The 13,892-nt window shown below is 35.4% G+C and overlaps 1 protein-coding gene across 5 annotated transcripts in view; it reads right to left on the minus strand.

Annotated features, from left to right (window-relative positions):
* The window catches only part of LOC143748478 (interleukin-1 receptor type 1-like), a 66,409-nt gene that overhangs the window by 29,392 nt on the left and 23,125 nt on the right, over positions 1 to 13,892 (minus strand). For 3 of the 5 annotated variants that reach the window (XM_077240519.1, XM_077240521.1, XM_077240520.1), the window contains exons 3-5: positions 6,303 to 6,522; positions 2,417 to 2,579; positions 1,769 to 1,928 (exon numbers count right to left, since the gene is read on the minus strand). In XM_077240519.1, coding sequence (XP_077096634.1) covers positions 1,769 to 1,928; positions 2,417 to 2,579; positions 6,303 to 6,522 — 543 coding nt within the window. The remainder of the gene's footprint in view (positions 1 to 1,768; positions 1,929 to 2,416; positions 2,580 to 6,302; positions 6,523 to 13,892) is intronic. The other 2 variants (XM_077240523.1, XM_077240522.1) reach the window with 1 other exon arrangement.

The following is a 13,892-nucleotide window of genomic DNA, read 5'->3' on the forward strand; positions in this document are numbered from 1 at the left end:
CTACCAGAAGCCTACGATCAGTCAATGAGCGATGGCTCGTTGTACCATCTCAGAGAGCCACAAAATCACTCTCCAGAATGTGGTGAGCAAGACGAGGACGTGAGAGAACGGCGCGAGGCCGATGGCGTGATTGTTAATAAATGACACCTGTGAGACGCACCAGTCTCGCATCTCTCACGGAGGAGCGGAAGCATAAAGGAGGAGCGACGACTGCTGGCTACACAAAACACAAATAAAACACAACATAAACACAGGCCTGTCGTCTCTCGATCTTCACAGTCGTCGCTCCTCCTTTATGCTTCCGCTCCTCCGTGAGAGATGCCGGCCTCGCGCCGTTCTCTCACGTCCCTCGGCCCTCGGCTTCGTCCTGCTTGCCAGAGAACGTTCTCATTCACGGTTCCATGCTGGTGGAATGACGTCCCCACCCTCGTCCGGAATGCAGAATCCCTGACAACATTCAAAAGACAACTGAAAACTCATCTCTTCCGTGAGCACTTAACCATAAAAAAACGTTCCTTGTCCTGTAATCCTCCCTTGTCTGGCTTATGCTACTCTGAGAAATGTCTGAACTTTGTATCTTGAGCACTTCTTGTGTTGTTTTGCTTCTTCCAATGACTCGCTTGCTTTAGTCCTCAATTGTAAGTTGCTTTGGACAAAAGCGTCTGCTAAATGACTAAATGTAAATGTAAATATACTTAAGGTGGACCATGACGCTATTTTCTTCTAGATCTCAGTAATGGTCTGCGGAGGAATATCCTGGCCAATATTTCCCTTACTCACTGTTAGTACCGTGATACAATCCTCAGAGCCTACCCTCATGTGGATAGAGTGTGTAGGCAGTTTGTAGATGATGAAGGCATTGATGCCATTAACTGGCCCTCACATTCCCCAGACCTAAATGCAACTGAGAACCTCTGGGACATTATGTATCGGAGCATCCGAAGCCACCAAGAGTGTCTAGGAGCTCACTGCCCAGACAGCAACAGTGTCGGCCCATATTCGGCCCAAATCTGGTACGTGTTGAATCCACATGTGCCGGATGGTGGCCGGATCTGGGCCCACACTATGTTGCTGTCTGGGTGATGCCCTAATCCAGGATTGGAAGGAGATCACATAGGACACCATGTCATCAGGACGTCTCATGCCCAGATGATGTCGTGAGCGGATACAGGCTTGTGGCAAGTCACCACTGACTTACATTATGAGTTGCTGTGATGAACTTTTTAACAAGATCCCAAGGTGGATTACATTAAAGACCCCATCAATCTTAACAGAACTGGGTAGATCTGCATTTAGTTAGTTTGCCCCATATATATGGAATAAATTGCAGATCAAACTTCAGATAAACAATCTTATGTCCCTGGCCCAATTTAAAAATGTATTGGAGGATTTATATGATGTCTTATGTGTTTGTGATTGTTTTTGTTGATTTGGATGTCTTCTTTGTGTATGACATTGTATATGTTTACATGTTTCACAGGGCTCAGCTGAAAAAGAGATCTCGGTCTCTTCATGCAAGTTGGATTAGCCTGTAACTTCCGTTATTTACATTGATTTTGAATTCACCGCTCAGTGTGATGATGACTGTTGTCACATAATTTTGTTCTTAACAAATTATAGAATGTATAAATATTTTCAAATTTAATATTTCATTCATTGACATCAAATGTGTGATTTAAGTGTTCCCATTTTTTTGAGCTGTGTATTTTGAGTGCTTTAATTTTACTTTAAAACATGATCATTTAAATTGAATTGAATTGTCATTTACCAAAATCTGAAGACTGGTTGTAGATTTTTGTAGTCTGGGCAGCAGAGTAGTTCAGCCCTTCAAAAGTAAAGTTCACAAAGCAAGTAAAGAGTCCAACCATCTTATCTGATCTGTTCACCGGGACTTTCCGTTTGTTTTCCACATTGAGTGGATGGCAGTCCTACGGAGAGAGAACAGAGAGATTACAATGAGCATCTACACACACGCACAGGCAACGTATACAAGTGAATCCTTTAAATCAGAAGACCATGTACTGTACGTATGCAACTACAGAACCCACAATGCTAAACATATTGATTACTAAAGCATTGTTTTGCCAAACTTGTTTGACATTTGCTATTTTTGATGTAAGTAATATTAACCACCAGATGTATTAAAGTCAAATGATTTTTAGTCATTTTTAGCAGGTCTTTTTGAGCAATGCACACTTCAGTTCTGTTTATGCTACACAGATTTAGTGTAAACGTGGTCACCACTTCTGTAAATAAATAAACTCAGAGTTTTAAAAACAGAACAAGAACGAGATGTGGGCGGAGTCAAAAAGAAATTGCATGTTGCGGCATGTCCGGTCCGGAAACTGTGTTACAACCGTATTATGCTGTAGTGTGAATATGTGTGTCACTTATGGTTTTTGCAGGCACCCCTTACCTTTCGCCAGGTCACTTGAGCTCCAGGGTCTAAATCAAAGACAAGACGAAGGTAACATTCGAGTTCCACTGTGCTCTTTACATCGTCTTTTCTGTTCATATGGGGGCATGTTTCATTCTGAACGGAGACCTCAAATATAATTTCCTGGGTTTCATTGCCATTTCTGCCATATAGAACACAAGAAGAACAATCGTTGGGATGAAAGAAAGGCTGATATGGAATTCTGAACACAAAACATACAGTGCTAATACAAAGGTGTTTTTATTTTATGTTTGCATCTTTACACTCTACACCTTGATTTTTATTTGATAATTCTCAGTTCTCAATATTTGGTTTAGCATTAGAACCACCAGGGACGTTGTATACATAAAACCACCAGAGGGTAAACTTTACCCATACACATGACTACTGTCTTCACAAAGTAAAGTCTAGAGTCATGAAATTATTATTTTTTGTAGTCAACTATGTTTTTGTCCTGTTGTTTTATGTTCAAGGCTATTTTAATCAGGCTAATCACTTTTCTTAATGGTGAATATGGGCTAACCCAGCCTGCAATGACAACGAGAATTACGAAATAAATACATATTTGGATGGTGTAATATTATAATAAAATGTCATTAATAACATATTAAAATTATTTAAATGACTAAAATACCCTACATAGACAATAATGAACTATAATAATTCACCGCACTGGATAGGATGTATAATGCAACGACAAATTCAAGCCCACAGTCTAACCCTAACCCTCACCTGATTAATTATTAATTTGTTTAGTTCATTTATAATTTGAATAAAAGAGAACAACACCAATAAAATTGGCTTAATTATTCAAAAAAGTATTCATTACATCATAGATCGGAAATATTTTTTTTTCAGGAAACGGTCAGACTTGAATAAATAGCAACAGTAGCGATTAGGGCTGCACGATTAATCGCAATTTTCATGTAATCACACTTAAACCATTTTTGGCTTATCGCAATATTGAAATGGCAAAGGCTGTGATTATTAGTTATGAGCAGCTCGTCAGTGATTATTAGTTATGAGCAGCTCGTCAGTGATTTTTAGTTATGCGCAGTTCGTCAGAGATTATTAGTTATGCGCAGCTCGTCAGTGATTATTAATTATGAGCAGCTCGTCAGTGATTATTAGTTATGAGCAGCTCGTCAGTGATTATTAGTTATGAGCAGCTCGTCAGTGATTATTAGTTATGAGCAGCTCGTCAGTGATTATTAGTTATGAGCAGCTCGTCAGTGATTATTAGTTATGAGCAGCTCGTCAGTGATTATTAGTTATGCGCAGCTCGTCAGTGATTATTAGTTATGAGCAGCTCGTCAGTGATTATTAGTTATGAGCAGCTCGTCAGTGATTATTAATTATGAGCAGCTCGTCAGTGATTATTAGTTATGAGCAGCTCGTCAGTGATTATTAGTTATGAGCAGCTCGTCAGTGATTATTAGTTATGAGCAGCTCGTCAGTGATTATTAATTATGAGCAGCTCGTCAGTGATTATTAGTTATGAGCAGCTCGTCAGTGATTATTAGTTATGAGCAGCTCGTCAGTGATTATTAGTTATGAGCAGCTCGTCAGTGATTATTAGTTATGAGCAGCTCGTCAGTGATTATTAGTTATGAGCAGCTCCTCAGTGATTATTAGTTATGAGCAGCTCGTCAGTGATTATTAGTTATGAGCAGCTCGTCAGTGATTATTAGTTATGAGCAGCTCGTCAGTGATTATTAGTTATGAGCAGCTCGTCAGTGATTATTAGTTATGAGCAGCTCATCAGTGATTATTAATTATGAGCAGCTCGTCAGTGATTATTAGTTATGAGCAGCTCGTCAGTGATTATTAGTTATGCGCAGCTCGTCAGTGATTATTAGTAATGAGCTGCTCGTCAGTGATTATTAGTTATGAGCAGCTCGTCAGTGATTATTAGTTATGAGCAGCTCGTCAGTGATTATTAGTTATGAGCAGCTCGTCAGTGATTATTAGTTATGAGCAGCTCGTCAGTGATTATTAGTTATGAGCAGCTCCTCAGTGATTATTAGTTATGAGCAGCTCGTCAGTGATTATTAGTTATGAGCAGCTCGTCAGTGATTATTAGTTATGAGCAGCTCGTCAGTGATTATTAGTTATGAGCTGCTCGTCAGTGATTATTAGTTATGAGCAGCTCGTCAGTGATTATTAGTTATGAGCAGCTCGTCAGTGATTATTAGTTATGAGCAGCTCGTCAGTGATTATTAGTTATGAGCAGCTCGTCAGTGATTATTAGTTATGAGCAGCTCGTCAGTGATTATTAATTATGAGCAGCTCCTCAGTGATTATTAGTTATGAGCAGCTCCTCAGTGATTATTAGTTATGAGCAGCTCGTCAGTGATTATTAGTTATGAGCAGCTCCTCAGTGATTATTAGTTATGAGCAGCTCGTCAGTGATTATTAGTTATGAGCAGCTCCTCAGTGATTATTAGTTATGAGCAGCTCGTCAGTGATTATTAGTTATGAGCAGCTCCTCAGTGATTATTAGTTATGAGCAGCTCCTCAGTGATTATTAGTTATGAGCAGCTCCTCAGTGATTATTAGTTATGAGCAGCTCGTCAGTGATTATTAATTATGAGCAGCTCGTCAGTGATTATTAGTTATGAGCAGCTCGTCAGTGATTATTAGTTATGAGCAGCTCCTCAGTGATTATTAGTTATGAGCAGCTCGTCAGTGATTATTAGTTATGAGCAGCTCGTCAGTGATTATTAGTTATGAGCAGCTCGTCAGTGATTATTAGTTATGAGCAGCTCGTCAGTGATTATTAGTTATGAGCAGCTCGTCAGTGATTATTAATTATGAGCAGCTCGTCAGTGATTATTAGTTATGAGCAGCTCGTCAGTGATTATTAGTTATGCGCAGCTCGTCAGTGATTATTAGTAATGAGCAGCTCGTCAGTGATTATTAGTAATGAGCAGCTCGTCAGTGATTATTAGTAATGAGCTGCTCGTCAGTGATTATTAGTTATGAGCAGCTCGTCAGTGATTATTAGTAATGAGCAGCTCGTCAGTGATTATTAGTTATGAGCTGCTCGTCAGTGATTATTAGTTATGAGCAGCTCGTCAGTGATTATTAGTAATGAGCTGCTCGTCAGTGATTATTAGTTATGAGCAGCTCGTCAGTGATTATTAGTTATGAGCAGCTCGTCAGTGATTATTAGTTATGAGCAGCTCGTCAGTGATTATTAGTTATGAGCAGCTCGTCAGTGATTATTAGTTATGAGCAGCTCGTCAGTGATTATAAGTTATGCGCAGCTCGTCAGTGATTATTAGTTATGCTAACTAATAGCATCTTTTATTGTCTATGGGTAAACAGCAGTGCTCTGGTGTTACATTACAGGGAAGATGGATGCAGCAGAACACATCTGTAAGCATTGAATCTACATGTAACAGATGTGGCCCGGATCTGGGCCGACACTATGTTGCTGTCTGGGAATTGTAAATAACACAATTTTAGTAAAGTCAATGACTGGGAGATTTTATTGAAAAGCTGTTATGTACATTCAAAAAACAGCCATGGATAAATTTTACCCCGTGGAAGTTCTAGTGTCAGATTCTTCTGATGAATCCTCCACTACGTTAGAAAGAAGAGTTGGATATTTTTTTAAAGAACGCTGATCATTAGGCCATTTCATTTTCATTTAAAAAAATACTTGTTAATATCAAGAGAGTGTTAAAATGACTCAGTTCCATTTTGAATGACCAAAAGAGCATTTTCAACTTAACTAACATTGTAAGTGGACCTTAGCAGGAAAAAACAACATGGTTTGTGTTAAAACAAGTGGGCTTCAGTATTCAGTATGCACGTGTCAAACCCAACTCAATAGAAACAAAGTGAACTGAAGCAATACCTGGTGAAACAGGAGTACTCTCCGCTGTGGACGAGCTCGGCTGGAAGGAACCACAGTGTGTTGTTCCTCACGGTTATTCCAGTGATATTTCCCAAGCTCTGACTGGGAACACGACTCCAGCTCAAACTCTCATTCTGACTGTGTCCATCGCACTGAAGATAAAATGCAAGACCAGCAACGAAATTCACTGATCTGCGATGCGTCATGTGCATCTCCATCTCTTCAAGATGAAAACATGAAAATAAATTTGTCAGTGAGAGACTAATTACTGTTTTAATACAAGTGTAGAGGACAGATTTCAAATAACAGGAGTACTAGTTATTCCATGTCATTTAACCCTGCATTATTTTTGCACTTATGGTTAGCACACCATTAGTCAAAGAACATCAGGGTCAGGACAAATGTACGGTTGCTGACCGTTACGCATGAAACGATGTTATTCCGTATAAAACAGTGTTATTCTGTATGAAACAGTGTTATTCCGTATAAAACAGTGTTATTCTGTATAAAACAGTTTTATTCCGTATAAACAGTGTTATTCCGTATAAAACAGTGTTATTCCGTATAAACAGTGTTATTCCGTATAAACAGTGTTATGCCGTATAAACAGTGTTATTAAGTATAAAACAGTGTTATTCCGTATGAAACAGTGTTATTCCGTATGAAACAGTGTTATTCCGTATAAACAGTGTTATGCCGTATAAACAGTGTTATTACGTATAAAACAGTGTTATTCCGTATAAAACAGTGTTATTCCGTATAAAACAGTGTTATTCAGTATAAACAGTGTTATTACGTATAAAACAGTGTTATTCCGTATGAAACAGTGTTATTCCGTATAAACAGTGTTATTCCGTATGAAACAGCGTTATTCCGTATAAACAGTGTTATTCCGTATAAACAGTGTTATACCGTATAAACAGTGTTATACCGTATAAAACAGTGTTATTCCGTATAAAACAGTGTTATTCCGTATAAAAACAGTGTTATTCCGTATAAACAGTGTTATTCCGTATAAACAGTGTTATACCGTATAAAACAGTGTTATTCCGTATAAAAACAGTGTTATTCCGTATAAACAGTGTTATTCCGTATAAACAGTGTTATTCCGTATAAAACAGTGTTATTCCGTATAAAAACAGTGTTATTCCGTATAAACAGTGTTATTCCGTATAAACAGTGTTATTCCGTATGAAACAGTGTTATTCCGTATAAACAGTGTTATTCCGTATAAAACAGTGTTATTCCGTATAAAACAGTGTTATTCCGTATAAACAGTGTTATTCCGTATGTTATTCCGTATAAACAGTGTTATTCCGTATAAACAGTGTTATTCCGTATAAAACAGTGTTATTCCGTATAAACAGTGTTATTCCGTATGAAACAGTGTTATTCCGTATAAAACAGTGTTATTCCGTATAAAACAGTGTTATTCCGTATAAACAGTGTTATTCCGTATAAAACAGTGTTATTCCGTATAAAACAGTGTTATTCCGTATAAAACAGTGTTATTCCGTATAAAACAGTGTTATTCCGTATAAACAGTGTTATTCCGTATGAAACAGTGTTATTCCGTATAAACAGTGTTATTCCGTATAAAACAGTGTTATTCCGTATAAAACAGTGTTATTCCGTATAAACAGTGTTATTCCGTATAAAACAGTGTTATTCCGTATAAAACAGTGTTATTCCGTATAAACAGTGTTATTCCGTATAAACAGTGTTATTCCGTATAAAACAGTGTTATTCCGTATAAACAGTGTTATTCCGTATAAAACAGTGTTATTCCGTATAAACAGTGTTATTCCGTATAAAACAGTGTTATTCCGTATAAAACAGTGTTATTCCGTATAAACAGTGTTATTCCGTATAAAACAGTGTTATTCCGTATAAACAGTGTTATTCCGTATAAAACAGTGTTATTCCGTATAAACAGTGTTATTCCGTATAAAACAGTGTTATTCCGTATAAACAGTGTTATTCTGTATAAACAGTGTTATTCCGTATAAACAGTGTTATTCCGTATAAACAGTGTTATTCCGTATGAAACAGTGTTATTCCGTATAAACAGTGTTATTCCGTATAAAACAGTGTTATTCCGTATAAAACAGTGTTATTCCGTATAAACAGTGTTATTCCGTATAAAACAGTGTTATTCCGTATAAACAGTGTTATTCCGTATAAAACAGTGTTATTCCGTATAAACAGTGTTATTCCGTATAAACAGTGTTATTCCGTATAAAACAGTGTTATTCCGTATAAACAGTGTTATTCCGTATGAAACAGTGTTATTCCGTATAAAACAGTGTTATTCCGTATAAACAGTGTTATTCCGTATAAAACAGTGTTATTCCGTATAAACAGTGTTATTCCGTATAAAACAGTGTTATTCCGTATAAACAGTGTTATTCCGTATAAAACAGTGTTATTCCGTATAAACAGTGTTATTCCGTATAAAACAGTGTTATTCCGTATAAACAGTGTTATTCCGTATAAAACAGTGTTATTCCGTATAAACAGTGTTATTCCGTATAAAACAGTGTTATTCCGTATAAACAGTGTTATTCCGTATAAAACAGTGTTATTCCGTATAAAACAGTGTTATTCCGTATAAACAGTGTTATTCCGTATAAAACAGTGTTATTCCGTATAAACAGTGTTATTCTGTATAAACAGTGTTATTCCGTATAAAACAGTGTTATTCCGTATAAACAGTGTTATTCCGTATAAACAGTGTTATTCCGTATGAAACAGTGTTATTCCGTATAAACAGTGTTATTCCGTATAAAACAGTGTTATTCCGTATAAAACAGTGTTATTCCGTATAAACAGTGTTATTCCGTATAAAACAGTGTTATTCCGTATAAACAGTGTTATTCCGTATAAAACAGTGTTATTCCGTATAAAACAGTGTTATTCCGTATAAACAGTGTTATTCCGTATAAACAGTGTTATTCCGTATAAACAGTGTTATTCCGTATAAACAGTGTTATTCCGTATAAACAGTGTTATTCCGTATAAAACAGTGTTATTCCGTATAAACAGTGTTATTCCGTATAAAACAGTGTTATTCCGTATAAAACAGTGTTATTCCGTATAAACAGTGTTATTCCGTATAAACAGTGTTATTCCGTATAAAACAGTGTTATTCCGTATAAACAGTGTTATTCCGTATAAACAGTGTTATTCCGTATAAAACAGTGTTATTCCGTATAAACAGTGTTATTCCGTATAAACAGTGTTATTCCGTATAAACAGTGTTATTCCGTATAAAACAGTGTTATTCCGTATAAACAGTGTTATTCCGTATAAAACAGTGTTATTCCGTATAAAACAGTGTTATTCCGTATAAACAGTGTTATTCCGTATAAACAGTGTTATTCCGTATGAAACAGTGTTATTCCGTATAAAACAGTGTTATTCCGTATAAACAGTGTTATTCCGTATAAAACAGTGTTATTCCGTATAAACAGTGTTATTCCGTATAAAACAGTGTTATTCCGTATAAACAGTGTTATTCCGTATAAACAGTGTTATTCCGTATAAACAGTGTTATTCCGTATGAAACAGTGTTATTCCGTATAAAACAGTGTTATTCCGTATAAACAGTGTTATTCCGTATAAAACAGTGTTATTCCGTATAAACAGTGTTATTCCGTATGAAACAGTGTTATTCCGTATAAAAGAGTGTTATTCCGTATAAAACAGTGTTATTCCGTATAAAACAGTGTTATTCAGTATAAACAGTGTTATTCCGTATAAAACAGTGTTATTCCGTATGAAACAGTGTTATTCCGTATAAACAGTGTTATTCCGTATGAAACAGTGTTATTCCGTATAAAACAGTGTTATTCCATATAAACAGTGTTATTCCGTATAAACAGTGTTATTCCGTATAAAACAGTGTTATTCAGTATAAACAGTGTTATTCCGTATAAAACAGTGTTATTCCGTATAAACAGTGTTATTCCGTATGAAACAGTGTTATTCCGTATAAACAGTGTTATTCCGTATAAAACAGTGTTATTCCGTATAAACAGTGTTATTCCGTATAAACAGTGTTATTCCGTACAAACAGTGTTATTCCGTATAAACAGTGTTATTCCGTATAAACAGTGTTATTCCGTATAAACAGTGTTATTCCGTATGAAACAGTGTTATTCCGTATAAACAGTGTTATTCCGTATAAACAGTGTTATTCCGTATAAACAGTGTTATTCCGTATAAAACAGTGTTATACCGTATAAACAGTGTTATTCTGTATAAAACAGTGTTATTCAGTATAAACAGTGTTATTCCGTATAAAACAGTGTTATTCCGTATAAACAGTGTTATTCCGTATGAAACAGTGTTATTCCGTATAAACAGTGTTATTCCGTATAAAACAGTGTTATTCCGTATAAACAGTGTTATTCCGTATAAACAGTGTTATTCCGTATAAACAGTGTTATTCCGTATAAACAGTGTTATTCCGTATAAACAGTGTTATTCCGTATAAACAGTGTTATACCGTATAAAACAGTGTTATACCGTATAAACAGTGTTATTCCGTATAAAACAGTGTTATTCCGTATAAACAGTGTTATTCCGTATAAAACAGTGTTATTCCGTACAAACAGTGTTATTCCGTATAAAACAGTGTTATTCCGTACAAACAGTGTTATTCCGTATAAACAGTGTTATTCCGTATAAACAGTGTTATTCCGTATAAAACAGTGTTATTCCGTATAAACAGTGTTATTCCGTATAAAACAGTGTTATTCCGTATAAACAGTGTTATTCCGTATAAAACAGTGTTATTCCGTACAAACAGTGTTATTCCGTATAAAACAGTGTTATTCCGTACAAACAGTGTTATTCCGTATAAACAGTGTTATTCCGTATAAACAGTGTTATTCTGTATGAAACAGTGTTATTCCGTATAAACAGTGTTATTCCGTATAAACAGTGTTATTCCGTATAAACAGTGTTATTCTGTATAAAACAGTGTTATTCCGTATAAACAGTGTTATTCCGTATAAACAGTGTTATTCCGTATAAACAGTGTTATACCGTATAAACAGTGTTATTCCGTATAAACAGTGTTATTCCGTATGAAACAGTGTTATTCCGTATAAACAGTGTTATTCCGTATAAACAGTGTTATTCCGTATAAACAGTGTTATACCGTATAAAACAGTGTTATACCGTATAAACAGTGTTATTCCGTATAAAACAGTGTTATTCCGTATAAACAGTGTTATTCCGTATAAAACAGTGTTATTCCGTATAAACAGTGTTATTCCGTATAAAACAGTGTTATTCCGTACAAACAGTGTTATTCCGTATAAACAGTGTTATTCCGTATAAACAGTGTTATTCCGTATAAACAGTGTTATTCCGTATAAACAGTGTTATTCCGTATAAACAGTGTTATTCCGTATAAAACAGTGTTATACCGTATAAACAGTGTTATTCCGTATAAACAGTGTTATTCCGTATAAACAGTGTTATTCCGTATAAAACAGTGTTATTCAGTATAAACAGTGTTATTCCGTATAAAACAGTGTTATTCCGTATAAACAGTGTTATTCCGTATGAAACAGTGTTATTCCGTATAAACAGTGTTATTCCGTATAAACAGTGTTATTCCGTATAAACAGTGTTATTCCGTATGAAACAGTGTTATTCCGTATGAAACAGTGTTATTCCGTATAAAACAGTGTTATTCCGTATAAACAGTGTTATTCCGTATAAAACAGTGTTATTCCGTATAAAACAGTGTTATTCCGTATAAACAGTGTTATTCCGTATAAACAGTGTTATGCCGTATAAACAGTGTTATTCCGTATAAAACAGTGTTATACCGTATAAAACAGTGTTATTCCGTATAAACAGTGTTATTCCGTATAAAACAGTGTTATACCGTATAAAACAGTGTTATTCCGTATAAAACAGTGTTATTCCGTATAAACAGTGTTATTCCGTATAAAACAGTGTTATTCAGTATAAACAGTGTTATTCCGTATAAACAGTGTTATTCCGTATAAACAGTGTTATTCCGTATAAACAGTGTTATTCCGTATGAAACAGTGTTATTCCGTATAAACAGTGTTATTCCGTATAAACAGTGTTATTCCGTATAAAACAGTGTTATTCCGTATAAACAGTGTTATTCCGTATAAAACAGTGTTATTCCGTATAAAACAGTGTTATACCGTATAAACAGTGTTATACCGTATAAACAGTGTTATTCCGTATAAAACAGTGTTATTCCGTATAAAACAGTGTTATTCCGTATAAACAGTGTTATGCCGTATAAACAGTGTTATTCCGTATAAACAGTGTTATTCCATATAAACAGTGTTATTCCGTATAAAACAGTGTTATTCAGTATAAACAGTGTTATTCCGTATAAAACAGTGTTATACCGTATAAACAGTGTTATTCCGTATAAAACAGTGTTATTCCGTATAAAACAGTGTTATTCCGTATAAACAGTGTTATTCCGTATAAAACAGTGTTATTCCGTATAAAACAGTGTTATTCCGTATAAACAGTGTTATTCCGTATAAAACAGTGTTATTCCGTATAAAACAGTGTTATTCCGAAACAGTTTTCGGTTCAGTGTAATGGTAATTCGAAACTGCAACAATTCTTGAGAATCGCTGATCGCGCGCGCGAGAGAGAGAGCTGGCAGCTCCATATGCTTTTGAACCGCTCTCGCTGTAGGCCTACTTTAATGAACTTATTTAGAAATAAGCTGTCCCTTAAAATATCATGCATTAATGTTAACACAAATACCCTAAATGTTTAAGTTTGACCGTTTTACAAAACATTAATTGTGTTTCAAACCTTTAAAATGTAGCAGTTGTGCTTTCATGTTAATTATTTTGCTGTAATGCTTTATAAACAACATTCATATTTCTGAATGTTAGAGCCTAATTAAATCTGTGTTCAATATTGCAAGATAATAACAGGCATTGCCTGAGTTAAATACAGTGCAAGTGCACTGGTTTTCAACTATTCTTCTTCGTTAAATTTGTATTGTTTGAAACACTTTGACAGTTTTATTAAAACATTTTATTTAATACAAAATAAATTTGTGAATGTGTCATTAACTATAATTACAGTACAGGAATTTCATAAATCGCCCTTGCTTCCTGTTAAAACAGCCTAGGCTACTGCAACTCAGTTATTTTTGTCCAAAATCCCTTATTGAGATCATAAAACACTCTTCATTTAGCCTTCAACAGCATCTTCAACTAAAACAATGCACAGTCATTTAAAGGGGTCATGACATGTTTTTTTGTTTTGTTTTATTATGTTCCCTTAGGTGCAATTATAGTATTACTATAGTTTTTTGTACAAAAAAACTATAAAAATATAGTGATTTATGACCTTTTCCCACCCTGTTTCTCACTTCTGATTCGAACAGTCTGTTTTGGAGTTTGAAGGCGCGCGCGCGGCCGGGGCTCTCTCTCTCTCTCTCTCTGCTCGTTCTTCAGTAACATATCCTGTCACACTCATCTGATCACTCACCGTTCAAATTAAGCTTTGGCGGGCGGCATATGCTGCAAATAAACTGTATCCGACTGTTTTCCCTGACGC

This window comes from Siphateles boraxobius, unplaced genomic scaffold, assembly GCF_051911475.1.
Source record: "Siphateles boraxobius isolate OS27281-9 unplaced genomic scaffold, OSU_SipBor_1 238, whole genome shotgun sequence".
NCBI classification, from domain to species: Eukaryota; Metazoa; Chordata; class Actinopteri; order Cypriniformes; family Leuciscidae; genus Siphateles; species Siphateles boraxobius.